We start from the raw sequence: 27355 nt of genomic DNA, 5'->3' as shown, positions 1-27355 counted from the left end.
CTTGACTGTGCATGTGTGAAGCCAAAGGAACAATGAGACAGGCATTTTGAAAACCAAGTACTTCGAAATCAAGATGAGCTGCTGTATATTGACCTGTGTCAAGCAATGAATGCTGGAGATATTGGTCAAGTAGAGGCTTCGTTTCTGCCATGGATATACATGTTCAAGGCCACGGGGAAGCATAAATATGCAGTACAGATCCTGCACTTCCTGACCAACCTTCAATACAACTACCCTGTTGAACTCAGGTGCGTGACTTACAATGTCTACTAGGGGCAGGAGTTCAACAATATAAGCAGAAAGATAATCCAGATGAACTTACTATGTAATCCAATGGGAAAATCCTTGTCCTTTTGTCTGGTTGACTGGTTGGTAGAGAGAAACAACTTGTACACAAAAGTCAGTTGTTCTCAGACGGCCAGACACGAGATTTAACTGTATGAAAGGTTATATTTGCTGGAACAGGTCCCAATTGCACAATCAATCACATCATCAAGCAGTCGCCTCTTATTGAAGTGTATCGTAACTGCCACATCACCGTCGAAAACACATTCCACTTGACTCATTGCACAATCCGACATGCGCAACCTGACATGACGAAAACAATTCAGCGCCTCGCATCATGCATTAAAGAAAGCACTTGCATATTTTCAAACCTGGACGGTCAGCCCTGCGCAGCATTCCCGATCAAGTAGTTGCTGGCATGACACTAATGCAAGAGAGGAAAGTCAGTATGGTAGACGAAGCAGAGACGGATGACATAGAACCAGAAGATCTGATAGACTGACCTCATATTGGAAGATGAAAACATGTCCGACGATGTAAGGACTTGAAGAGTAGCAGACGGTGTTGGGAGAATGGTGGCAGGGGCAGGAGGAATGTTCTCACTGTTTGACTGGCAGCTCTTGGTGCCATACATTGGACATAATCAATTTCTTGCTGTGGAGTGACGATTTAAATTAAACTACTGGTGATGGTCAGGACACTCACCCATTGTGCCCTACTCCTAGACATGCGCTACAACGATTCTGCCATTTTGATGGAGCCACAGCCTGAGGTGAACTAGGTGTTGACAGATTTTGCTGTGTTGAGGGTGCTAGTGCTGGAGTTGGATGGGTGGGTATACATGCCAGGACTATATCGATGATTTTGGTGTCATACTCGTTCACATGGCACCAGTCAGTTTGCTGACAGAGGGATGTGACATCAGGAAGCTTCAACCCATATGCTAACTCAACAATCCAGTCGAGAGTTTTGTTTGACATGATGACTTGAGGACCGAAAAAGACATCACTGTCAAGACCTTCTTCCACCATCTGAAATTTACGCCATTCCCACAACTTCTCCCGTAATCGGTGCTCGCCAGATGTCATCTCGTGTTCGGGAATCTTGATCTTGCATTTGGCTTGCATTGACGATGGAGCTTGTGTTGGAAGTAAGTTGACACTCAATGTTGCGTCACTGCATATGTCACAGCACACGTGTGACCAATCTGGGGTGCAACAATGACAACACATTTGTGCTTCTCGTACTTTGTCAACAATTCAGCATCAACAACTTTAAATCAATTTAAAAGTTATACCTGCAGTGTTGTCAAAGTATTTGTCTGCCACCCTCCTACAGCAGAACCCACACAGATGTCCATTGATGAATGCTGCCATTGCAGCTGCTTCGTACTCCTCATTATCGAGGCTGGTGGGAAGTATTTGTTGTGAGACTCCTGGTCCTTCCGCATTGTTCCCTGTGCCATTTCTACCATCTTTGTCATTAATATCATCATCATCCGTGCTATCTCCATCAGCACTCCCTTCACTCTCATCCTACAATCTTTCAGTTGGATTACCATTGCCTCTTCTGACGACCTTGGCACTCTTTTGTGAGAGCCACTTTTTTGATGAGCTGGCAGGTTGCTTCCATTTGCCCTTGTAAGTGTTGAAGTGCTCTCGCTCGACAAAGTACATTGCTATTGCAGTCACTGCAGGGTCATGAGCGGCTCGTCCTAAATACTGCATAAGTGCACACAATGATCCAGTGTAGCCCCACTGGATAACTAACTGAATATCTCGAAGGTCGAGGCCCTAAATGTATGTGAACCGTGAGTCTATGTCACTATGGCAATTACAAAGAATGACTTTACCATCCCTGCTGCATCTGTGCAAAAGATTCCCCAGATTTCGCCTTTGCAAAGCTTCTCAATGATCTCAGTGCGAAACTCCATTGTCATTCTGGAATGGAACCAAACGATTTTGTTGCGAAGGTGAGTAGGCAATTGAGTCCAGCAGTGTTCAACGGCATGCTCAGAAATTCATCGGGAATTGACGAAAACCATGAACTTCTTTGGTGGCCCAGCATCGAAATTGAGGATACAATCCAAATCATGGAAGCAGTTTTTGGGGTAAAGCATTAGCATGACCATCAATTGAATATTCGGTCGGTCATTTGAATGCTGAATCTTGACCACCCTGTTAACATTTATTCAGAGCTTCATTTGCACGTCACTGAGAATGTGTGGAGGCATGGTTGCCGACGCAGCATGAAAAGTAACATGCGATGGTAGTAGCCACCGGAGAATGCCCAGTTCATTGTAAAGAGGTCAGAATCCATCTCCCCACTCGCTGACACAGTGCCCTTCGTCTATAGTAATGTTAAACAGCTTTCCAGTGAACTTCTTCGACTTCCATAACATCCGAAAGCATTGGTCTTGCAGGATACGCTCTGGACTGACACCAATCACACGGTATTTGAGGTCTTCGATATCCTATAAATCAGTGAGGGTTTGATTGATGTTTCAAGTCCTAACTAATGAAAACTGACCTTGAATACCTCATCTGTTGCAGTTGTGGCTGTCAAGTTCATGGCACTGATGCCCATGGCACGAACTTCGGTCTCATTCTTGTCACCGAGTATGTTTAATGGTGTGATGATAATGGTGACTCCACCATCATTGCAGAGCATTGGAATCCAGAATGTCAAAGTCTTGCCAGAGCCCGTAGGTGAGATGGTAAAGACATCTTTTTTCTGGAGCTGAGATAGAGCTGAGTCGAGCTACCAGGTACATGGAGTGAATCTGAATGAAGTTTCAACGAGCTTCTTGAGATCATTGAAGGCGGGGACTTTATATTGCAAGGCCGACATGACACTACTAGCACAAAGAATGACGCATATTGACACATATCTCAAAAGAATTAATTTTAATACTGACATCTCAACTTCCGACCGCTGGAAACTTAGATTTTATGGAGAGACAAACAAACCATAATCTTATGCTACGTCAAGTTGTGCTAGTTGGCTATGTGTGTTAGAGCCTAACAAGAAGTCAGAATTAGTTCGGAAAAACTATGTGTGGTTGTATTTGGATGTGGCTCTCTACACACTGCCGACTGGGTAGGAGTCTGGGATTTGGCCAGTCTGGGACAGAGTCTGGGACAAAGTATGGGACAAAGTATGGGACATCGGCACCTCCGAGCGGAATCCAAACTCCATTTGATGTTTCAAACAACCATGTCAATCAATCCTGCCAACGTGCCTGCCGTCACTGCTGCCTAACATCTCACTGGAATATTAATGCTGCATGTTCATGCTTCGCCTCAACTCTGCCCACCACAACTCTGCCCGCCACTCTCCTTGCTCACCCATCTCCTTACCTGCCCCTCTCCTTTTTGAAACATTCATACTCCGCTTGAAGGTGCCAATGTTAAGGACCGAATCAATATATGACATAGTAATGAGCTCGCTCTGTTGCTGTATGGCTGCAAAAATATTCGCAATGACCATGGAAGTAAGTCCTTAGTGTCATTACAGACATTAAGGAAGCGTGAGGAACAGTGATGGAAGTCAGTCCTTGGTGCCATTGCAGACAGTGAGCAAGTGTGAGAAAGAGTGACGGATACAGAATTATTCATACTCCGCTTGGAGGTGCCGATGGGCTTGCCGATGTCCCAGACTTTGTCCCATACTTTGTCCCAGACTTGCTCCCAGACTTTGTCCCAGACCGGCCATTTCAGAGACGCCCTCAGCTTGTTCCAAAATCATAGAGTCCTCAGGCAGATGCTCGCGCTGCGTTCCTTGACCTGGAGCCTATATCAATACTTGAGTTGCAATATGCCGAATTAAATTTGACAGAGATGACTCTAGCTTGATAAGACTTGGGCTTGAGTCTGCTGTCTTTGACACTGAGGAGGCGTGCTGGAGCATACAAATGATTTACGTGGGACAGACTACTGGTATGTATGTCAATGGATGTCATCCACCAGCATTCAGAATTTTTCATTGGACTAGCTGCTCTCATATCTCACAATTTTAGCATCAGCTACTGGAAATATCTCCAGATTTCTGCCATCATGGTTTTCTGCCAATAGCATGCAGATACTCGTCAAACAGCCACTCAATCAGTTGCCTTATAGGCGTCGCACTATCCAAAATGCTCAGACTCCCAAGCATCCCAGCTTTTGCCCACCCATCCACCATCACATTCCCCCACAACAACATCCAGCACATTGTCCACATCCATCCCATCCAGTCACCTGTCTTATTCCCCGAAACAGCACGCTCAATGACCATCCCAGTGCCCATCATTCCAAATGGCAGCATCATGCGCCACATCTCCGAGGACGGGTCAAAGGGGAGTAGTGTGAGGTGATGAATAAACCTAGAGACGAGAAATGTGCCTATGACACCCCCAATACGCCCAAAGAGTAGAGAAAGTGGGTTTCCCCCGAGGAACATGATTATCTGACACAACCACTGATGTCAGCGATGGTTCCAGAATTCTCTGAGAGAGGTGGCATGCCAGGAAGAGTCAATTAAGAGGGGGGGGATTGCTCTGGATGTTGCCTGAATATCAGTATGCATATAACTACGGTGATCTCATAATTGGCTTTGATTAATGAGTAGATGGTGAATGCACATACCATTGCGATGATGCTTGATCGTAAATAATGGAGGTGTGGGGAAAGTGAGTCGTCGAAAATGGTACCACCATCAACAGATCCAAATGTATCTGGAGAGAAAGACTTCATGGCAGAGTGAATTACGCCACAGAAATGAGTGCTTTAGACCAGAAACTAGGGCGGATGTAACAAAGGCCAATCCTGATGATGTAGGATGTGTCTCAGGTGGGATGTACAGTCTCTGCGACCAATCCTAGCCACAGCCTTGAGGATTGCATACCAAATCAATTGCATCGAGCACAAGATTTTGCTTTGGCATGTCGGTTGACGATCGGCGAGCCACACTAATAAAGGGTTCCATTTGTCCATTCAAAGGTGCATACTGCAATACGAAACATGGATAGCTGAGAGATAAGTTCAATGGTGTGGCAGTTAATGCAAATACGACAGGAACTCACCTGCAGGTCGATATTCATAAAGGCAAGTTTCGGTTGCTCCATGCACATGTCTAGTGATGTCGCCGCACGAAATGCAAGGATCGCAGTGACAGGCCATAATGCAATGTGGACTGGCTGTGTTGGGGGCAGTAGGACAAGACTGTGACGAAGTAACCTGCGACTGGTGGAAGGACATGAGAAGCGAAGGTCTTGGTTGTGAGTAGTCGAGAGAAGTCCAGTCACTTTTCATTCACTCAATAGAAATCAACAGACATGCTATATAACATCTTTTGCACAGACATTGTGATGAGTCAGTTCTGCTTATGACTTCTATCGCTCCTGATCTTTCTGAGCTTGGGTGAGTGATAGGATTGGGTGCTGGTGTACAGTCCAATTTGCCTGGTGCGAGAGTTCAATAAGCATCTACTTCTTCAAGGGCAGACATGACCGGCAGGCTTTGCTTGGGATGACAATGACAAGTACCTCGACGAGGCACTGGAGTTTGGAGAGCACGATTTCGATGATTCAGCCTGAGGAAGCGCTGGTTGGGAAAGATTGTTGACGAGGTACAGTGCCGCTCCCATGAAGTTCTACTATCGCTTAGTAGTTGTAAATGACACAATGTCAAGTTAGGCATACTTGGACGCAAAACTTGCTGGTACGTTATTGTTACGACAGTAGTTGCGTGCGAACTGGGATAATCTAACAGCAACGATCACTGTCGTGATATCTCGTACTGAGAGTCCAAGGTCGGCTCCTACAGAAGAGCAGGAGTTGCGTACACTTGCGGAGGCAAGCGATAATAGCAGTTACAGGCAGAAGGGGTCTCAAGTCCTTCTGAAGGTACGGATCAAATGTTGAGCAAGTAGCTTTAGCAGGACAAGGAGTTCAAGGTAAAACCCAGTAAGATTAAAGTAAGGAGCATCTACTTTAATCGTCGACCTTATATAAGGCTACTCTATCGTATCTAAGCTCAGCTTGAAGCTGGGTTCTAAGTGCTTATCTATCAAGTCAGAGATACCATGCATGAGGCAGGCTTCTATCTATGATAAGGACATGTGGTCGTCCTTCTATCAGTACATGAGGCAACACGAGGCTTGCCTTCTATCTTGATAACATAAATAGGTCTTCTAGACCTATGTCGTCATAATCATGTAAGCGATCCAGATCGCTTACCTAATCCGGCATCTTCCGGACTTCTCTTCTATCTGTCATCTGTCATCAAGGCCTTAAAGGCCCGGTTATCGTGTCATTGCCGTGCAGGGTGGCAGAGGGCATATCTGTAGCTGGGGGCTCATGTAGTGACTGTAACAGTTATGTTCCTGATATTCAACGATGCTTATATTCATGCAAGGGTGTCAACTGCAGACACAACAAATCCCCTCTTTGCCCCATCGACGTTGTCATGCATGGTATGTGATTCATACCATGTCAGATATATATAGAGAGTGATAAGGAAGATATGAGAGACTGTCTAGCCCTCTGTCACTGAGTTACTTCTCCATTTTTCCTTTGATTCATTGTCTTGTATTTTATTTCTCACTTTTCAGACTTATTTTTAACTTGTATTTGTATCAAGCATGTGACCTTCTGTTTATTTCTCATTGTTTATTTTTATTTGGCTTCTTTCAGCCACCAAGTTTTGTATCTCTATTTATTTCTGACTGTTTATTTTTATTTGGCTTCTTTCAGCCACCAGATTTTATTTGTCATCACATCATGTGACTGGGAAATATTCTGGTTTGTAACATTATTTAAGCTGACTCAACATGTTCACTCATGGTTTGTCATGGTTTGTAATTTCTTTGTAAGATTACACTGTATTTGTAATGTACTTAGTAATAAGCTGATTCATCACCTGGTTTGTAAGCCACATTCTTACCAATCCATCTGATTAATCATGCTTAGTAAGGGGGTTCCCAAAAGGTATAAAAGGACCCCATTTTCACCCATGAAATACAATCCTCCCACTTGACTCTTATCTCAAACAGTGTGAGACCACTAAGACTTAAAGTGCAGGCCAATATAAGTGCCTTGAGGTAATCTAAGATATCATTACCTACTCTAAAGTTATATACTACCTTACAGGGGTTGACTATATAACTTTCATTATCGTTATTCTACTCTAGGTTATATATATACCTTACAGGGGTTGACTATATAACCATTGAACAGCTCTCATTCTTAAGCTTTACGTGTATACAAAAGACTCTCTCTTTCAACGGAAAGTGAGACACATATCTAAGGACGACAAAGTTGAAACAGACTTTCATAGGTTAAAACACGACCTACTAGGCTGAAACAAACCTAACGAATTATCCAGAACACAGAACATTCCACAACACTTTGTATAAGACTACACAAGAAGAGGACAACAAACTAAATCCTCCCAAGAACTCACCACGTTACCTCCCACAAAGTAGAAAAGTCGGAGACCGTGGACTTAAGGACTGGCAAGAAGTCTTCACCGTGTATAATTGTGTTGTCATTATACACAACTTTTATATAAGACCCTTAAGTAACAAGACAATGTACTGCAGGCTAAGTTCACTAGTAGCAATAGACAAAAATGCACTGTCGGACCTGTATGGACTCTGATCAATCACGCGTCTGATCTCATTCCTTTGACCATCTCACTGCTAAAATCGACAACTCTCGCCTGGTCATGCATACCAGGACCGAACTTTCAAAGCATCTAGTGAATTAAAGGATTGGTCAAGTGAGTTCCTGTTGCATGGCCCGGGCCGGTCACAATGACAAAGACCTCCAGAAATTTTTCAGACCTCAGTGTCGACATTCATGTCGGTCTTTCCTCGATTCTCCATGTCAAATGTCGATTGATGCGCATATCTCTGGAAAATAACTCCATCCTGGTGTTCGCTCAATGCTGTAACAGATGATGAAGCATTCAAACGGATGTGATTGCTTCAACAACAATGCATTTGTGCATTTCATGGCCCACATCCACCAGTAACCTCCACAAAGCATCCTTGTATGAATTCCACAAGTGTTTGGCCACTGAAAACCACAACTCTGCATGTGTTTGCCAATCGCAAAGCTCAATACTACAACCGCAGTGGGGTCCACAAGCGTCTGTCCACTGAAAACATGTGTTTGTCCATCGCAAAGCACAATACCACGACCACAGCAGGGAATGGTATATATACCTACCCTAATACTTACCCAGCACCATCATCCACTCAAGTTCAATCGTACATTCACCTCACAAGTGGTATCCTCACTCATATTCTTATATAACCAATCATGCCAAAGGTAAGCCCAATCAGGCGCATACTTCGTGGATTAACTTGAATACTAACTCTTGTAATGTTTAGACCTACACTTGCTCTATCTGCAACCAAACTTTTCCCAAGTTCACCGACTGCAAGATACACAAGGCCATGCATTCACCAGAAAAGTAAGTGTTTCTACCCTATGGTATGCAACTCACCTAACTTATATTCACTCACACAGAGCGTACTTCTGCACCTGGGATGGGTGTAACTTTGTGACATTGCATAAAACAAGCTTCAATGATCATACTGATGGGCAGTATGTGGTCATTCATCACCATCATTGATTCCACCCAATCAACAATTCTATTTGATTTCATTTTAGCATGGGCGAGCAATGCTTCATCTGTCCTCATGATGGCTGTAACTACAGAGCTCACACCTCTTCAAACCTCACACATCATCGCAAGAAAGAACATGGGTATGTTCCTCGGCTGTGCAATCATTGTGACCCGGTGTAGAAACAACAATACAGAGAGGAACAAATGAAGCTCCTAACTGTATCTAAAAAATGTTGTAGGTCGTGCGTTACCTAGTCTGCTATGCTTGAGGTGGCAAGCACGTTCGACCCTTAAGGGGAAGCAAGTGCAGCGAAGATCTAGAGGTACGCTGACCTGCACCAAACCAGTTCGGTGCATGGACGACCAATACTCTCTCATGAGTCATATACCCTGAAATACCACTATGAAACCCTTTTCCCTTTTATCTGAAGTTGGACTGAGGCTAAAGGAATATTTTTTGCTTTTCTTTTTATTTTCCAAGTCTGTATACCAGCAGCCTGAATATTTTAGTACATTTAATTCTGCGATGAGTTTTGCTTAGTCAGCCATGGTGATGACTCAGACAAAATCCCACACATGTCAGGTGACTGTGAAAAATATTTCCCACATATGTTGTCCTGGAAAAACATTAGTAAACCCCTAAATACTAGGCTCGCGTCATTCTCACCCTTCAAACAAAGCAAAGCAAAGACAGCCACACACAGGATTCATATCATGTGACACTTCTTACTCTCCTTCTGGATTTGTCATCAGGGGTTGGACAGGTCACATGACTTAGCAAAATACCCAATGACTCACTATGACTCCCTCTGAATATATGACTCACTATGACTCATTATGACTCTTGATGACTCTTGAATACACTAGTAGCACAGCCACATTTATTGTGTATATAATGACCCCAGTTTTTGAAATAAAAAAAAGCGAACAGCAGCAGATAGTAGGGTGTTTTTCAGCCCATCCAACACTAAGTTGTGAGTAAGGTGTGATAAGTGTCAGTACCAGTGTCAAGAACTGTTTCAAGACTGAGAGGAACATTCTCAAGAGACAGTAATACTGCAAGCTCATCATACTGAACGACCAGCTGTGAGCTCACTGTGTGCAACAACCAGCAAGCAAGGTACAGCCACAGTTATATTCTGATTTCTATTATTCTTTTTCTTTTCTTTTACTTTCACCAACCTTTGGTGGTCTTTGTCCAGAAATATATTTCCAAAATATTCGTGTTGTCTCTACGTCCACCTAAGACTCAGAAGTAGCATAGTGGGGAGACTTTAGGAATTGATAGTGAAGCTTGACCTCACTCATCTGAGTAGCGATACTGAGCCAAGATATTCTGTGCCTGCTAGGCTTTAGCCGTTGAAGAGGGGACTTGGTAGTAAACCCAAGGACGTCCGTTCCTGAGTCTGTTTGAATACTCAAAGAAGAGTTCCTTGACAGCAGGTTCAATATTGAGCTAAGAGTTCTACAATAAAGCATCTGATTAGTCTTGACCTTTGATTCTACCTGTTTTGTGCTGAGGGGGTTTATCATTGTAATTCTGCACCATTTCTTTGGAGTATAGTTGGTACGAAGCACTGTTGTTGAAAGGGAACTTGAGGAAGAATCCCGTATATTCTTTTGGTCATTGCCATACTGTCAGGCTGACCATTGTTTGTTTGTTTTCCTGTCAAAGTCCATAGATTGGATTGACCATCGTATTACTGATCTTGCAGAAGTATCCTTAGCTGAACATACCTTGGGTAGTATACAACTAGCCACCCACGAACGACCACGTTATCAGTCATTGGTATTTGTCTGAATTGCTGACCGTGGAGATATTTGTTTTTATAGGTGTTTATCTATAGATCATCTATCTAAGAAGACAATGCGCTCAAGCGAAGCGCGAGAAAGCGCAGGTGCGCGCAAGGTACGAAGGCGTGGGAAAGCGCGCGCGTGCGTGCGGAAATGAGAAAGAGTAAGCTTAAGTGAGGATATGATGTAAGACAAGAGAAGAGAGATGTGAAGTATAGACAATTAGATTTCAACTGTGATTTTCTAGGTAGTAAGTAGTAGGTAAAGTTAGAGGTCAAGTTCAGTGGTAAAAAGTAGTTTGGAAAGTTCGTAGTACTATGTACTGCTGGCGCTTATATAGCGCGCCTAAGCGCTGTAATGCGGAGCTGAAGCGCTACCGAGTAGGTATGTAAAGATATATATGTGTGAGAATCCATGATAAAAATAAAGACAGAACAATATGCTAATAAGGGAAATGGAAATATACGCACTAGGGAGCTTGGTGGACAGTGGATGGATGCTTCTGGATGGCTGGCGCTATAGGGTGCTCAAGCGCGGGAACGCCCGCGCGCGTATACATCGCGAAGCGCAGGAATGGTGCGCGTTGCGCGGGAAAGCTGCACCTCATATAGGGATAGCTGTGGATAGCACACAGAGTGATACTACGAGTTCATGCTGTGAACTTCCTAGTGAAAGGTGCCATATTGCACCATGAGAGGCATGAGTCTCTACACTGGCCTGGTTGTCATCCCAGCCTCTGCTGGCGGCAGAACCCCTTCTCCTTGGTACATTCTACCAATACCCATATCAACTCCAATGCATGCAGCCGCAACCGCAACCACAACTGCAGGCAATGCAATCCTATCCCTCCCAATACCAACCCATGCAACTGCAGGCCATGCAATCCTATCCCACCCAATATCAACCCCAATCCACTCAATACCAGCCTCCCCCACCTATCCATAACCAGTCACTGGGAGTTTTATACAGCCCAGCAGATACTGCAGGCAACTATACCATGTATACTGGACCCGCAATGGCCCCAAATGGGTGGACTGAGGGATGCATGTTTCCTGAGATGATGCAGAGATGCCCTTCGGACATGCCAGGGTATGAGTATAGGTGTGCTTAGTTCTACATCATCTCAAGAATCAAGCATCATTTTGTGTCGCTTTTTGATTTCTTTCTTCCTTTCTTGGTGGTAGTCGTTCTTTGGTTTTCCATTTGTTTGTGCACCATGATGGACTCTGGGCACCCTTCCACTCATTTATATATGTCATTTATCACTTTGCGAGGTTTTCCCTTGACGATAATACATTCTTTTATATGTAATTTGTTCTAAGCTGAGTGAATGTTCACCTCCCTCAAGTTTGATTCAAGCGTGATCACCGCTCATTCCCCGTGTAGTTGAAAAGTAATCAGTCAGTAGGTCCTTTGACATAGTCAGCAGTTGCAAAGTCCCAATACATGTTTTATGCATAAATGTGACCTTATGATCAGATTGTGATGTAAACACTAGTGCAAGGACAGTGGCCTTTATACGGACCAATCAAGAGCACGGTCTCGTGCAAAATCAGCAGCCTTTGGCTCTACATAACTGTCACGATCCACACATAAGGCTCCTTGCTTTCAAGACCTGCCTTCATACTGGTTATGAGCGCGTCCGGTGATCGAGAGTAGAGGTACTTCACGGGGATGATTCATACCATGAGTGGTATCGGTCATAGGCTGTTTCGTGGACTGCACATTTCAGATCCATCAACAGATAATCCCAATCTGCACAGAAAGTAACACCGGAGTTTCGGATGGCAGAGATGTGATTGCCTGGAACTACCTCCTGGTAGACAGTTGCAATATAGTCCCACATCATCACCATGCCCTTCTCGATCATGGTATCAATCACATCCATATCTTGGTTCAGAGACAAGGTCTGCAGCAAAGGCATCAATAAAGCAACTCGGATGAGTATTTTGTAGATATACTTACACCACATGCCAGCAATTCATTGTTAACATCAATATTGATCGGCTTCTCTCCCCGGACCCAAATGTGGAATCGAACAGATGCGAGGTGACACCATGTATGGCCTGCAACCACAACAGGTTGATCAAGAGATTGTGCTTCAACACCTTGAAGCGAAAGGAATGAAGAGCGTGAAAGGGTGTCCTGGAGTAGCATCTGCCATGCTTCTGACATACAGTGGCTCAAAAAAGTGTCCCAATGTTTGTAGGTTTTCATGTAATTGTGTTATTGCGAGCCAGGGTGTGAGAATCTGACTAAGTCAAAGGGAGGTCCCACAATGCTCCGCTTCTCTGCTACAATTACGTCCCCTATAGCGTGAGAATCCATTGACACCGTGCGAAGATATGGCTATTTTAATTAGATGACTCATTGGGACACTTTTTTGAGTTTGAATCAATTATACATAATCTCTATAATTCTAGCACTTAGTGTTTCCTCCCTTAGCTTTAATGACTGCTGCTACCCTCCTAGGCATACTTTCTATCAATTTCTGACACTCCTCCTTAGCAATCTTTCCCCACTCTACTACAACTCTCTCCCATAACTGAAATAGTCCATTAGGTGGGTCTTGATAGGTAGCAAGCATTCTCTTGAGTAATTCCCAAAGATGTTCAATGGGATTGAGGTCTGGAGACTGTGCTGGCCATGATAGGACAGTAATATCATGGTCCTCAAGCCATTTGGTGGCCAACTTTGAGGTATGCTTGGGGTCATTATCTTGTTGGAAGATAATGTCTTCTTCATCAATACCTGATTCTTGCATGCTTTTGAGCAGACACTCCTCCAGAATGGAGACATACTGCTCTGCATTCATCCTCCCCTCCACCTCACATAGAATTCCCACCCCATGCCACCCCATGCAGCCCCACACCATCATATTTCCTCCTCCAAACTTAAGAGTACCTTTCACTTCTTTTTCTCCAAGTGGATCTCCTGCCTTTTTCCAAACATACTCTTGACCATCTGACCCCATCCTATTGATTTTAGTTTCATCTGACCAAATAACTCTCTTCCAGTCCTCTATAGTCCAGTGCTGGTGCTTTAAAGCAAATGCTAGTCTCCTTTTCCTATGGGCTGGTGACAGTAGGGGTTGCTTCTTCTTGACTACAGCTTTAAGATTGGCTTCCTTGAGGGTGTTCCTGACTGTTTGAGTGGAGACAGTGGTAGTGATGATGGAATTGATGTATTTTGTAGCTTGAACAGCAGTAGAGGCCTTTCCAGATATAATATGATGAACAAGAGCTCTTTTGTCATGCAGAGTAAGTTTAGAAGGACGACCCATTTTGACATTTTCTTTGTTGGGAATATTCTGGTTGATAGCCCTGGCAATAGTTGACTTCCCCAGACCAGTTTTGGAGGCAATCTGCCTGATAGATAGACCAGAGGTGGAGAGAAAAAGGATATTTGTTAAGGTCGTGCTCTCGTAGGATCAGATCCGAAGGACTTCGGCCTCAGCTCGTACGCTGTGCCCCTTTCCCAAGTACTGTCCCTTATTTCAAAGTACTAACGATACCGTGTCTGAAGGTCCGGACGGGTCTCATAGTATATCCGGATGTCTTCCGGATATCGGAAACGTATATAAGACTAATCCGGATGTATCCGAACTAGAAACTAACAGAGTAAGACTACCCGAAGGTAGAGCCGAGGATATAGACTATCGGAATCTATCCGAAGTCTCAGAGGGTGACAAGAGTAAGAAGGACTCAAGTCCGGAGGACAGAAAGAGGACAAACTAAGATGATATTTGAACTGAGGTACTACAGGACATATACACGAGTTTATATACTATGAGGATAACAGAAGTATCAGTAAGCAAAGGTCCGAGGCTATGTACGAAGCATGTGCAAAGGTTATCAAACGCGAGTCGGAAATGAGACATAGGTTAACGGATCAGTAATCATACCGGTAATAAGTATAACCGAAACACTGGGAAGAGGAAATACCGAATAGGCTGTGTTTAACGTTATATGAACAGGAAATGAATTAGAAAGCTTATCATAAATCAGATCGGAAGCGGATCTATACATCGGACCAGATCGGATCTCAGGGTCCGAAGTCCGGAAGAGAAGCGTGAATATATGGGATATGACAGTATTATCTCTTTGAGAAGAGGAAATAGACTTCATGCTGATTATGAGGGACATGATGTTATTGGAAGGGTTTATATATGTACAGGATATTAAAATGAGACCATATTGTCAATATGGAACCATTTATATATATATTTGTAAATGGTGTCATGTCTAAATGATCTGATTTTCATATTTTAATAGAAACTCAAAAAAGTGTCCCAATGAGTCACCTAATTAAAATAGCCATATCTTCGCACGGCGTCAATGTATTCTCACGCTATAGGGGACATAATTGTAGCCGAGAAGCGGAGCGTTTTGGGACCTCCCTTTGACTTAGTCAGATTCTCACACCCTGGCTCGCAATAACACAATTACATGAAAACCTACAAACATTGGGACACTTTTTTGAGCCACTGTACGTCCAGGTGAGCGATATGGTTGGTGTTCTTTAATTGCAACCATTATGGCCATCGAGACTTCCGGATGACAGGCGATTTCATATTTGAGTTTCTGAAGAACTGAATCTGTGTCCTGGGCAAATGCACATTCCCCGACGGCAAGGACCTTAGGCTCATGAACCATATTCTTGGTCACCACATTCATCTTAATCGACAGGTCTGGAACAGCAGATGCATAGAGCAGCGTAAGGACCCTGGATATTGTGGTGTACATAAAGTAGTCCGAGTCACGGCGGTGGAGACCAACCAAAAATGGTCAGAATATTGAATCCAGGTGAAGGAATGGAACTTCATGAATACTGGTGAACTTTTCGACGAGGAGGATGTGTTCATCCTCAAAGTAACTCAATCTATGATGATGTGGTGTTAGTCATAAAAAGTGAGATATTCATCCTAACCTTGGCCTTCCTAGTACTGTATCATTCTCTTCGATGATGTGCTCTACTGTCGAGCATACCCCATAATACACATCAGAAAATTCCTGTTACAATGATCAAATGACTATTTGCGCTCCACCCATGAATTCAAACATACCACAGACTCTTGTGTGGGGTTTGGCTCCGTAAGGAACTTCAACACATCCCTACATTGATCTTGAAGATTGAACATCACAAATGAGCATAAGTCTTGGGTAAGTGTAGGCTACAAATACCAAAATCAATGGGGTCAAGTTCAGCGACTTGTCTGAAAGTCTCCTCCAAAATCAAGTCATCTGGCAGTGAATCCAAGTTTGATGCTGAACTCCCAATAGCAGAAAACATGTTGGAAGGAAGCATGGTCTTGCTCTGTATTGTTCAAGATTTTCTAGGTGCACAAGCAACGTTGGTGCAAGGTTGTGCACGTGTATCAACCGTCTCAATCTATTTAATAGGGGGTTGAACACTTTTGAACTCCAAATTTCAAATGTATCCATGGAGATTAGAATATTTGGTTGTCAGCAAGATGTACATGTGCAAGGTCCAATACTAGCAAACCCTTCAAGATGCAACCATGGCACCATCGCCAGAGACAGACCTACACCAGGGGTTACAATGGACAGGAAGTTTGGCCAAGAGGGATATAATGAGGTATACCTGATATCTCGGGCCTGGGCAAGTCCTTTCTTCAAAACCCTTTTTCAACCGTCAAAGATGTGTAAATCTCTGGGACGACTCCATGGCATCCAATTTTTTTTCCTCCGCACCTTCCTAAACTAAGTACCAGATACTCTCCTCCCCCATCAGAACAAAGTTCCATACCCTTGATCATTGCACGTTGTATACTCCAATCCCCAAGATATCTGCACTAATATTAGAAATGCACTCGGTTATCTGGTGGACTCCTCGTGGCCATTGTCATACCTTGGTCACTCCTTGGCATAAATGTATGGCAATCTATAGAACTGTAGAGAACTGCCCAGACATTCAAAGCACGGATGCAATTCAAAGAGGCGCCTGAAAATTCAAGATGTACAGCTGACTATCTAGCAGGTCTCTTCATCACCTTCACCATCTCTCCTCACCTTCAACAATATTCACCATTCGTGGCATTGAGCTCTGTCAATGCGTCTGTACAGAGTGCAGCAATCAAAAACTTTCTTTGTCGGCGCCATGGCCAAGTCAAGCATATCAACACAACAACAAGGTGGAGAAAGAGGAGCGATGTTGAGCTCACCAGTGGTCAGTGCACCTCGTCGGACGAAGGAGAAGGATCCACCACCATCTGGTACACGATATACTTTGGGAAGGTGAATGCCTGCATTCTAATACCTGCTGACTTACGCGACGAGAAACAGGCAGGAATGAACTGCTTCCTCAACGATGGCAGCATAAGATGTTAAATGATAGAGTATACTATCAGGATGTCACACTCGTATACTTCATGGCAATGACCTTTACCAGGAGTGCGACTAAGTGAGCGAAGAATATGCCATTAGCAGTGAGGAAGTTGAACTCATAGTGAAACATAGATCATCCTGGACGACTCATTGCAAACAGCACATCTCACCACTTTGCAGGCCCTGCTTTGTCAATTACAACACCCAGATCATGTTGTGGAAGAAACCAACACCAGAACAGTCCACCAGGGAGCTTGACGCCGGAGTGCATCATCGAGGGTCATTCCAAATTCATTCAGGGCCTTGCCTGCTTGGGCACAAGCTGCAATATACTGAGCGCGTCAGGCGATGGTTCGATTTGTCAGTGGACAATAGATGGAGTGCAGTGGGGAGTCCTTGGACTAGTAACGGAAGAATGGTAGGCTCAAGGGCAATATCCAAATCGATGGTCGTACACTCCTTCTATCATTCCCCTGATGCTACTGCATTAACAAAATGGCTTTCAAATCTATCTTGTTGGCGCAGCAGCTGACTACTCAGTTTGTATCTGGGACCTCAGGACCAATCAGCCAGTCAGAGACCCGCTGTAGAGACTCATGCCTCTCATGGCGTGATATGGCAGTTTCCACCAAGGAGCGCATGGCACGAACTTGTAGCATCACTCTGTGCACTACCCACAGTTATCCCTATACGAGGCACAGCTTTCCCGCGCACCATTCGTGATGTATATGCACACGCGCTTTCCCGTGCTTGAGTGCCCTATAGCGCCAGCCATCCAGATGCATCCATCCACTGTCCTCCAAGTTCTCTAGTGCGTATATTTCTGTTTCTCTCATTGTATATTATTCCACCTTATTTTTATCATGGACCCTTACTTATATATATATCTACATACCTACTTGGTAGCGCTTCAGCTCCACATTACAGCGCTTAGGCGCTATATAAGCGCCAGCAGTACATACTACTCCCCACCACTTTTTACCACTGAACTTCACCTCTCACTTTACCTACTACTTACTAACCTAGAAAGTCGCAGTAGAAATCTATTCCTCTACACTTTGCACCTCTCTTCACTTATCTTGCATTATATTATCACTTAAGCTTAGTCTCCCTATCATTTCCGCACGTGCACGTGCTTTCCCGCGCTTCGCGCTAATACACACGCGTGTTCCCGCGCCTTGCACGCACCTGCGCTTTCTCATGCCTCGCTTCAGTGCATATCTCTAGATCCTTGCTGCACTTGCTTCCCCTTAAGGGTCGAACGTGCTTGCCACCTCAAGCATAGCAGACTAGGCAACGCACGACCTACAACATTTTTTAGATACAGTCAGGAGCATCATTTGTTCCTCACAGTATTGTTGTTTCTACACCGCTCTTGCACGATATACTCATGCATGTTGTCATGTCCCCTAATGGAATATATATCATCGGTGCTGGATTGGACGTAGAGATATGTGTATAGAGCCTCGATGCAGCTCTCAGACATACAGGGATGACCATGTGAGTATGTTTGTTTGGTTATAATTCAGCTTGCGACTGAAGCAAGACCCGATGTGAATCTCAGGGAAAGCTTTCTGTGTTTCTCTTTCTTATGGTATCTTCTTTACTAGGGACATCCAGTTCGATTGATAGATGCTCAGTTGTCAATGCCCTACTCATTTGCTTATATGTCTCGTCAGATCTTGCATGCTAGTCAGGTCTCCCAGCAGCAGCGCATGAACAGAGGCTTGGCGATATATGTCAGTATGATCTCTTGTTTTTCATCTCTTGCAGGTCTGACACTGGTATAGGGAAAGGACTTCTGGGACTGAGCCTTGTCCTGCAGCTCCTACCAGCCCATCCTCTTCTTTTCATTGGCGCAATTCTCTCTGTTTGCTGCATTTCAGCATTCAACCTTCAAATGTGCCACAATCAATACTGCTGCAGCCTCAACATCAGAATTTTAACTTATTTTCAGGAGAAAGCTCGAAACACACCGTTGATGTAGCTGTCGGTCACAAGAAAAATATAAGTGGCTTCTATCACTCCTTGTTGATATCATTGAAGGAAATATGTTTACAAAGAAATCTTGTTTCCCCTCCTAGCACAACAGAATTGGCCTGTGGAGAAGCAGCTGCAGTTATGCAACATCCGAATGCTAACGAGGCTGGCCTTTTGACGCAAGGAGGTCAATCTCAGGCTGTGCTTGCTGTACATTTCTCCCGATGGAAATATGCTACAAAGGGTTTGACACATGACGAAGCTACCAGTGTTGAATATCAATGTTGTTTGAACTTCGCACCTCTGTCAGTGTTCATATAATTGCACGGTCTCTGCAAGAATGCATACTTCATTGGCTTCCATGTAAAATGCACAACTTGAGGATACTCACTAGTACGTTATATTACACCTTTCCCTCACATTCACTCATACTCACATTCATACAAGGATGTCTCAACAAGTCCCCTCATTATTTCATTGTATTGTCTAGCATTAGCTAGTAGCAATCTAAAAAAAATGCACTTACCTGCACGGACTCTATCAATCATGCATCCAATCTCACCACTGAAATTGACAACTCTCGAAACACCACTTGGACATGTAAAGTTTTAGGGATTTGTCAAGTGACTGCCTGTCGCATCATGGGTCCAGGCCAGTCACAACGACAAAGATATTTGAGTCCAAAATTCTGTCGGACCTCGGTATCATGCAATTCAACATCCATGTCAATCTTTACCCAACTCTCCACATCGAGTTTCCATCAATGTACACATCTCCATAGAATAACTCTATCCTGGTGTCCAATCGATGCTGTAACAGCTAATGAAGCCTTCAAATGGATGTGGATGCTTCGATCATGCATTACATGGTCCACATCCACTAGTAACCTCCACAAAGAACCTCTGTATGAATTCCACAAGTGTTTGTCCACCTAAAAGCACAATGCCAAGACCACAGCAGGGAATCGTTTATATGCCTACCCTAATACTTATCCAGCACCATCATCTGCTCAAGTTGAATCGTACATTCACCTCACAAGTCATATCCTCACTGATATTCTTATATAACCAATCATGCCAAAGGTAAGCCTATTCACGCACATACTTTATGCATTAACTTGAAGACTGACCCTTGTCATATTTAGATCTATGTTTGCTCTACTGGGGGGCCTGGCTGCAACCAAACTTTTGACAAGCGCGTCAACCTCAAGAGACATGAAGCCATGCATCCAAAAAAGTACGTGTTTCTCCCATATGGTATACAGTTCACCTCGCTTATATTCACTCATGCAGTAAGTACATCTGCACCTGGCCTGGGTGTAACTTTGTGACACTGATTAAAAAAAGCTATGGCATCCATTCTGATAAACAGTATGCACTCATTTATCACTGTCATTAATTTCACCTGATTGAGTATGTTATTTCATTTCATTTTAGTGCGGGCAAGCAACGCCACAACTGCCCTCACAATGATTGTGACTTTAAAACTCACAATCCTTCCCTCCTCACGGCCCACCACAAAAGCATACATAAGCATGTTCCTATGCCGCGCAGTCATGTTGCACGCCCTGCAATAGGATCATATGAGGCCCATTCGTCATCCCAGCCTATGGTACAGCCCCTCCCCCTTGCACAGCCCCTGCCCTTTGGCTACCAATACGAACCCCAAGTCATGCAACCAGAACCTATGCCACCCCGACCCATGCAATTCCACCCCACCCAATACCAACCTGAACCCACTCAATACCAACCCCAGTCCACTCAATACCAACCTCCCACACCTGACCCAAACCAATTGTTGGGAGTCATATATGGCTCAACGGATACCCCGGACGACTATCATGTACACCAGATCTGTGATGGCCCCCAATGGATGGACTGAGGGGTGCATGTGTCCTGAATTGATGTAGAGACGCCCTTCGGAGATGCTGGAGTATGAGTATAGGTGTGGTTAGTCTCAAGAATCGAGAATCATTTTGTGTTGCCAGTTCTTTCTTCCTTGGTCATGGTGATGGTTTCTCTTTGTTTGTTTGTTTGTTTAACTTGAAGTATCATAATGGACTCTGGGCACCTTCCACTCGTTTACATATTTTATTTATCACTTTGCGATGTTTTCCCTAGAGGATAATACATTCTTTTACATGTAATACCTCCTAAGTTGTGAATATCAACGTTCACTTCCCTCAAGTTTGATTTAGGCGCTATTATTTGCAGCGTCTCAATGAACTTCAAACATGCTCGCGGAGATTCAAATATTCTTTGTCTGGACTCTGCAGCAATAGTGGTTCTCAAAGTTAACTTCGTAGAATTTTGAAAGGTCAAAGATTTGCGAGTTGCCGGTATTATTGATGCTCCGACGCTGACAAATAAACCCTAAACGTTGTACTGTGACCATCATCTCCTGGCACCTGCTATAGCGTTCTGCAACTCCATCTAGTATGCCCCAAGAATCTGATCGAAAGAAGCTGCTTCGTAGTCTCAAAAAAACGAGCAATGATCTCACCATCGCACGTTATATGGAACTAATTGAGTTTATGGTAGATCAACTATTAGATGAAGACGACGATGAAGACTCTGATAAGGAATCTGATGGCGCTGCCAATGGCCGTAGTGGCTCGGATGTTAGTATACGGACCGCATCACCAACATGGCCAGTATCCCCAGTGTCCCCTACGTCGTCGATTACCTCTGCCTTGTCAGACAACTCTCTGACGTCACTCTCAACTGCATACTCCGAGTTCCTATCGCGTGACATCCCAGATATGTGCGAACGAGTCTTTACTCAGTTTGCCGATGCAATCACTGCACTCCACGACGAGGTGGAGAAATGTCGGGTCCTTGATTTCCGTCCATCTCTGAGTCGCGCGCCTCAGCTACACCTGCTGAAGGAGTGGGCTCTATTCTCACCTGAAAAATTCCGTCGCAAGCTCCGTGTTGATGCGGATGTGTTTGAAGAACTTACAAAGTTGATTCAAGGACACGCCATCTTCTACAATAATTCGAATAACCCCCAACTCTCCGTCCCAATACAGCTCACCATGTTTCTCAACGGCGCTGGCCATTATGGCAATGCCGCAACCACCGAAGACATATCCGACTGGGCTGGCATGTCCATGGGGACCGTCTACAATTGCTATAAACGTGTGATGATTGCGATCCTGCAACTTCACGACCGGGCCATTCATTTTGATTCACTTGATCACGAGGATCAAATTGAGCGAGAGCGGGCGAAAACTTACGTGGAAAGTAGGACGTGTCATGAATGGCGTGGAGGCTTCCTTTGTGTCGATGGGACTCCGTCTCCCTTACACGAGAAGCCAGGTTGGCACGGGGAGGGTTTCTTCGACAAAAATTCAGACTATTCTCTAACAGCGCAGGTAAGTGTCAGTTCGATGTGCAGCGCAGCGACTTACAATCAAAAAAGGTCATTATATTCCCTCACAACCTTCGTATCGTGGACTATGTCATCGGTGTACCTGGAAGTCTCCACGACTCAAATGTATTTGCGCGGACAAGAGTTTCCCGGGATCCCGAGTCGTTTTTCGGTGCAGGAGAGTGGTTGTGGGCGGACTCAGCATATGCTGCACGAACCTGGTGTGTGCCACCGTATAAACGGCCACCGGGAGGGTGTTTGACCCCGGACCAAAAGACGTTCAACTATAACCTATCGACAGTGAGTAGGAATGGCAATATACATTCATAGTCCTTACCCAACATCTAGGTCCGTGTTCGTTCAGAACATTTTTTTGGCTCTATCAAGGGCCGGTTCCAATCACTGCGGGAGCTTCGCATCCCAATCCAAAGTCAGAAGGACCTCGACTACGCAAACATGTGGATCCGTTCGTGCTTCATTCTGCACAATCTAATCATCGAAATCGAGGAAAAATCCAACCATGAGGACACGAATGTCTGTTTCTATCAGCAAACTCGGAGGTTGAGGCGAGCTGATGGTGACGCAGGAGAGGATGATCAGCAAGAGGGTGGTGCGGTAGGTGATCAGACCTACATTGGAACTGCAGGGCAGGATTTTCGCAACGCGTTAAAGACGCGGTTGCTCTGTCAAGTAGAAGCTCTTCGTCCTCTTTAGTACATACATAACCTTTGTCAAGTAGAAGCTCCTCGTCCTCCTTAGTACCCAATGAGGGAAATTTGCACTTGAGCTCGGCGAACTCAAAGCGCTTATCCCAAACCTGTAGCGTTTGCTGTGTGTAGTCACGCTTGAGATCGAGTACAAGATGGTATGCATTTCCAAGTCCTAAAAACAAGTGGTAATATAGACCTACTTCAGTTTGATTCAAAACCACACTCCATGGCAATACGACGAATCCGAGCCTCCTCCTCTTCTCGACGTGCACGAGATAGCTCAAGCTCGAGTCTTGCAAACTCAATTTGTTGAGTCATCCTCTCCTGCTGGTGGAGATGGTCTTGTTCCGCAAGACGCATTGCATGCTCCCGCTCATCACGAGCACTGCGGGCCTTGAGATCACGAGCCCAAATGTCGCCCTGAAGTTTCATACGTTTATAGCTTTCGTGCTCGGCACGACCCTCACGTTTGCTGTCGAGGTGCTTCATTAGAGAGTCTGCCGTTTGGGACATTTTTTCTGCAGCGGCAGAGGTCTGGTCAAGGGCACTGCTGCCAGGGCGTTTGCGTGATGAAGAGGGGGGACGACTAAACTGAGGTGATGCACTTCGAGTAGGTGGATGAGACTGTTTTGCGGCAAGAGAAGGTGAACTTTCACGACTTCCTTTAAGTGAGCTGACACGGAGAGACCGCAGTGCTCGGCTGGCACCAATATCCGAGTCTTCTGAGTCGATAGGTGTAGACTGACAGCTAGGTGAAGAATCTTTGAAATCGGAAAAAACAGACAGTGGATTATCGGGGGCACTTCGATTGCGTACTGGTGAGCGCTCAGGAGAATTCAATGATACCACTCCAGGTGCATCAGAAGTTGAGATGGGAGGGAGCTGAGGTCGTTGGTACCAGGGTGGCAATGGATGCAGCGAGAACGAGTCAGGTGTATTGCTAGGACCACAGTCCAAAGGTATCAGCGGTGACGAGGAGGATTGTGATTCTATGCGGGGGGGCTGGTCGACCAGCATATCATCTGTCACATCTACAACGGCACCATCATCCACACTGCGAGTACCGACCTCAACTATTTCTCCATCTTCAGGATCATCATCCGTGCGAGCATCATCGTCGACTGTAGCCAATGGTTTTGGGTGCTTGGAAAGATTGAAATGTTCCAGCGCAGCAGATGCAAAATCTTGCCCTGCGTCCGCAGTAGAGAAGGCGTGATTGAAGGCTGGATTTGTCCGCCACCAGCCATGAAGCTCAGGCCACCAGGGAAATTTTTCGAGCTTTGTATCTGATGGAGACATGGTTAGGACAGGTGCAGATCAACAGCAGCTGAAACTTACCGATCAAAGACTTCATCTTTGGATCTTCTTGTAGCTCTGCATATGTCTTTCCTGCTCCCGACTGCTTGAGTTCCTTGTTGAATTCGTTGTATTTTTTTCTCAGTCTGAAACAGCTTATCAGTGATTCCAGTGGGAAGACGGATGACGCAGGAACTAGATACTTACGTGCCGAAACGGGTTGAAACTGGTTTTATGAATGCCTTGGGATCCTCCTTGAAGAGTCGTTGAACCTCCAGATCCTCGTCGTTCGAAAATACAGCTTGTGCGACCTGTGAATAGACAACATCTCTCGAAGTACCACTCTGCTTCTTCTTCCGACCTTGCTCCTTGGCATCCTTTGCAGAATCGGAGAAGAGCTTGATGCGTGCGTCTTCATTTTCCTTGCACCAGGTAAGTAGGCGTTCAGTACGAGCACTACGGACCCCCTCCCAATGGATAGTACACTTCTTTGAGGTGTCCGTACCAGTGGATGTATTGGTCCGACCTCTTTGATTGGATCTTGACATGATCCAGGGTGTTCCTACTGACAGCGATTAAGAATCAGATTAGAGCTTTGGCAGCGTTGACACCAGCAGCAACGACGTCGAGCACACCGGCAGGGCAGGTCGGAGTTCAAAACCTGCCGTATCGGCAGCATCCGAATTCGCTATTAATTCTTTTCAAGGTTCGACTTTGAGAACCATTAATGATATACGGCCTGCATGCGCAATGTCCATCCCAGTACTACAGCAAACCCTCAAAGATGCAACCAGTGCCATCTCCAAAGACAGACCTACACCAGAGGTTTTAGTGGACAGGAAGCTTGGTGAAGGGGGATATAATGAGGTATACCTGATATCTTGGGCAAGTCCGTTCTTCGAAGCCCTTCTTCCTCGTCGTCAAAGTCCCATGGTGTATAGCTCTCTGGCTGGGACGACTCCACGACATCCAAGTCTTTTGCTCTGCGCCTTCCGAAACCAGATACTCTCCTGCCTCACCAAATATTAAATGAGGTCGCTTCCATATCCTTGATATCCGCACGGTGTCCAAATATTCCAGTCCCCAAGATATACGCATTTCGCGCTGACGGACTGAACCCATTTGTTGCTCAAGAATACATCGATGGCGAGCCTTTGAGTAGTATATGGACTCGCTATACTGAGGCGGAGAAACACTCAGTCGCCCTGAAGATAGCTGAGATAATTGTTGATATGGCGGGGACGCGTTTCAGTGCTATAGGCGGATTTGCCAGTCCCACAAGCCATGCCCTTGGACCGACCGTAGAGGGAAGCAAGCTTTTCAAGGGACGGGTGAGTCTTCGTCACGTTTTGCATTTGATTTTTCTGACGAGTAATGTATCACATTTGGACAGGGTAAATTTCATTCCAATAGATGCTACCCCATCGGTCCATACGAAACCACAAAGGAATACATTCTCGCTTGCTACGACAAAGAGATATACTATTATACTCATGCCCCCGCGTCCGATATCGATACCGATTTTTTCGAACTCACATCTGTCGAAGATTTTGTGCAGCAGCTACGAGTTAAGAAGTGTCAGCTAGAGACCAGCTTCGTCGCTGAAGACGAGCCATTTGTGCTCGTGCACGGAGACTTTCACGGTCGGAATATCATCATGCGCGGTACGCAGGTGCAAGCTGTCCTTGATTGGGAGTTCGCAGGTGCGTATCCTTTGGGTGAGTTATTAGGAGGGATGGGTGTCGATGTCCTGGAAGTTGTCGACGACAAATCAGAAGAGGGTCAAGCAAGGATAGAGATGGTTCCGGCTGATCCTTGAATAATGATGTGAGTGGGTATTTCCTTTGTAACTTTTACCAGTTTTGTAACGAATCCGAAGCCGCGATTATACATCCCATCATTGGTAGAGTCGTCAATCAGTTCTAATATCGAGCGCTGAAAGTTCAATGAATGTAGTTCAGTCAGTCTTCTGAAAACATGTAATCATTAAGAAAGCTCAACATTAGCTGCGGGCTTCCTTGAAATGTACATGGCGTACACGCAGCAATTCAAAGTCACGTTGGAAGTAGGCTCACTTTCTCAGACACTAGTCGTTTCGGTAGGGATGAATCTGAGCTGGGAAATAGCAAAACATACTATCTGACATGTTTCACGCTTATCCTCGTTCTTATTCAAGAGACTAATGAAGCGCTTGTTTCAACAGATCAGTTGGATGGCGGGCATTACCTCAGGGCTGAGCTGACCTGCACAGCTCGGCTGGTGTCATCGTACTTTTGTAACGAAGCTAAAGTTAAAAGTATTTCCGGTGTGCGTTGGCATGCAGACGAACTTCTGACGAAGTGAGCGACGAATTCTTGATTGCCCTGGAATGCTATCTCTGATAAATGGTATTTGGTAGCTTTGCGGCATATAGGGTCTGTCCTGCTGCTTTCAAATTCTAATGGTGCACCAATAAGTGGATATCCTCAAACCTAGTGACCACGACGAGGTGCTCACGTGATCCTCAAACACGGTTGAGCATCCGCCGATCACGGTGGCCACTTTCTGGCAGCTACCTCTTTGGGGTACCACTCCACAGCGATACTCATCTTATCCATATTCCAGACGGCGACCTCGAAGTAAGAGTTTATTTGGATCCCGAGACTGAATCTGCAGTAGATTTTGCCTTAGATCTCGGAGCGCAAAGCCGGATGTGTGATGTTTGGGGTAGCCGAGAGATGAGTCGACGCGGGTCATACCCGCACCCAACCCACGGGCACCAAAATTTCCGAGGCTTACTCACGCTCACCCGGGTCAGAGCATCGCAGCTACGTGGGCCTATCTTCAAATGTAACGTCGGATATATGAAGTCTTGGGCGGCCGAAAGCATTGTGTGTAAAGCTGCTCTGTGTTGGACTGGAAAACTGAAGGCTACGACGAAACACAGCTCTTGGCGAGCAGGAGGCAACAAGCTTCT

General features: G+C 45.1%; 11 protein-coding genes across 11 annotated transcripts; 5 read left to right on the top strand and 6 right to left on the bottom strand.

Annotated features, from left to right (window-relative positions):
• Positions 1-36: 36 nt before the first annotated feature.
• On the top strand, positions 37-273 carry F5891DRAFT_942036 (uncharacterized protein; the record flags this gene model as incomplete). The annotated part of the gene is made up of 1 exon (XM_041374383.1): positions 37-273. A coding segment is annotated over one exon (237 nt), but the record flags the coding sequence as incomplete, so codon positions are not given.
• Positions 274-312: 39 nt separating this feature from the next.
• On the top strand, positions 313-787 carry F5891DRAFT_1125665 (uncharacterized protein; the record flags this gene model as incomplete). Its single annotated transcript, XM_041363992.1, has 3 exons — positions 313-399; positions 447-691; positions 724-787. 3 exons carry the CDS (start codon positions 313-315, stop codon positions 785-787), a joined length of 396 nt encoding a protein of 131 aa, XP_041231926.1.
• A 199-nt stretch (positions 788-986) lies between these two features.
• F5891DRAFT_1182598 (uncharacterized protein) lies at positions 987-2224 on the bottom strand (the record flags this gene model as incomplete). Its single annotated transcript, XM_041366190.1, has 5 exons — positions 987-1461; positions 1533-1557; positions 1634-1820; positions 1860-2078; positions 2138-2224. The coding sequence occupies 5 exons, from the start codon at positions 2222-2224 to the stop codon at positions 987-989; spliced, it is 993 nt and encodes a 330-aa protein (XP_041231925.1).
• Positions 2225-2593: 369 nt separating this feature from the next.
• Positions 2594-3135, bottom strand: F5891DRAFT_1182597 (P-loop containing nucleoside triphosphate hydrolase protein; the record flags this gene model as incomplete). The annotated part of the gene is made up of 3 exons (XM_041366189.1): positions 2594-2758; positions 2815-3045; positions 3085-3135. The coding sequence occupies 3 exons, from the start codon at positions 3133-3135 to the stop codon at positions 2594-2596; spliced, it is 447 nt and encodes a 148-aa protein (XP_041231924.1).
• A 1203-nt stretch (positions 3136-4338) lies between these two features.
• F5891DRAFT_1182596 (uncharacterized protein) lies at positions 4339-5910 on the bottom strand (the record flags this gene model as incomplete). Its single annotated transcript, XM_041366188.1, has 7 exons — positions 4339-4731; positions 4911-5012; positions 5065-5142; positions 5170-5271; positions 5348-5568; positions 5627-5725; positions 5775-5910. 7 exons carry the CDS (start codon positions 5908-5910, stop codon positions 4339-4341), a joined length of 1131 nt encoding a protein of 376 aa, XP_041231923.1.
• A 2680-nt stretch (positions 5911-8590) lies between these two features.
• F5891DRAFT_975747 (uncharacterized protein) lies at positions 8591-9401 on the top strand (the record flags this gene model as incomplete). Its single annotated transcript, XM_041376557.1, has 5 exons — positions 8591-8599; positions 8662-8744; positions 8880-9040; positions 9140-9223; positions 9382-9401. 5 exons carry the CDS (start codon positions 8591-8593, stop codon positions 9399-9401), a joined length of 357 nt encoding a protein of 118 aa, XP_041231922.1.
• A 431-nt stretch (positions 9402-9832) lies between these two features.
• Positions 9833-10687, bottom strand: F5891DRAFT_1169967 (uncharacterized protein; the record flags this gene model as incomplete). The annotated part of the gene is made up of 4 exons (XM_041365500.1): positions 9833-9995; positions 10083-10142; positions 10205-10332; positions 10638-10687. The coding sequence occupies 4 exons, from the start codon at positions 10685-10687 to the stop codon at positions 9868-9870; spliced, it is 366 nt and encodes a 121-aa protein (XP_041231921.1). The 3' UTR covers positions 9833-9867.
• A 1673-nt stretch (positions 10688-12360) lies between these two features.
• Positions 12361-12869, bottom strand: F5891DRAFT_1182595 (uncharacterized protein; the record flags this gene model as incomplete). The annotated part of the gene is made up of 2 exons (XM_041366187.1): positions 12361-12603; positions 12660-12869. 2 exons carry the CDS (start codon positions 12867-12869, stop codon positions 12361-12363), a joined length of 453 nt encoding a protein of 150 aa, XP_041231920.1.
• Positions 12870-15481: 2612 nt separating this feature from the next.
• On the bottom strand, positions 15482-15986 carry F5891DRAFT_975745 (uncharacterized protein; the record flags this gene model as incomplete). The annotated part of the gene is made up of 4 exons (XM_041376556.1): positions 15482-15575; positions 15624-15706; positions 15760-15818; positions 15878-15986. 4 exons carry the CDS (start codon positions 15984-15986, stop codon positions 15482-15484), a joined length of 345 nt encoding a protein of 114 aa, XP_041231919.1.
• Positions 15987-20094: 4108 nt separating this feature from the next.
• On the top strand, positions 20095-20902 carry F5891DRAFT_1182592 (uncharacterized protein; the record flags this gene model as incomplete). Its single annotated transcript, XM_041366186.1, has 4 exons — positions 20095-20103; positions 20166-20257; positions 20314-20391; positions 20458-20902. The coding sequence occupies 4 exons, from the start codon at positions 20095-20097 to the stop codon at positions 20900-20902; spliced, it is 624 nt and encodes a 207-aa protein (XP_041231918.1).
• A 4474-nt stretch (positions 20903-25376) lies between these two features.
• Positions 25377-26218, top strand: F5891DRAFT_942385 (kinase-like domain-containing protein; the record flags this gene model as incomplete). Its single annotated transcript, XM_041374419.1, has 2 exons — positions 25377-25730; positions 25793-26218. Coding segments are annotated over 2 exons (780 nt in total), but the record flags the coding sequence as incomplete, so codon positions are not given.
• Positions 26219-27355: the final 1137 nt, after the last annotated feature.

This window comes from Suillus fuscotomentosus (genome assembly GCF_016647785.1).
Source record: "Suillus fuscotomentosus strain FC203 chromosome Unknown F5891scaffold_5, whole genome shotgun sequence".
Lineage (NCBI taxonomy): Eukaryota > Fungi > Basidiomycota > Agaricomycetes > Boletales > Suillaceae > Suillus > Suillus fuscotomentosus.
Note: the sequence above shows the minus strand (reverse complement) of the source record. Positions and strands in the feature narration are given on the sequence as shown.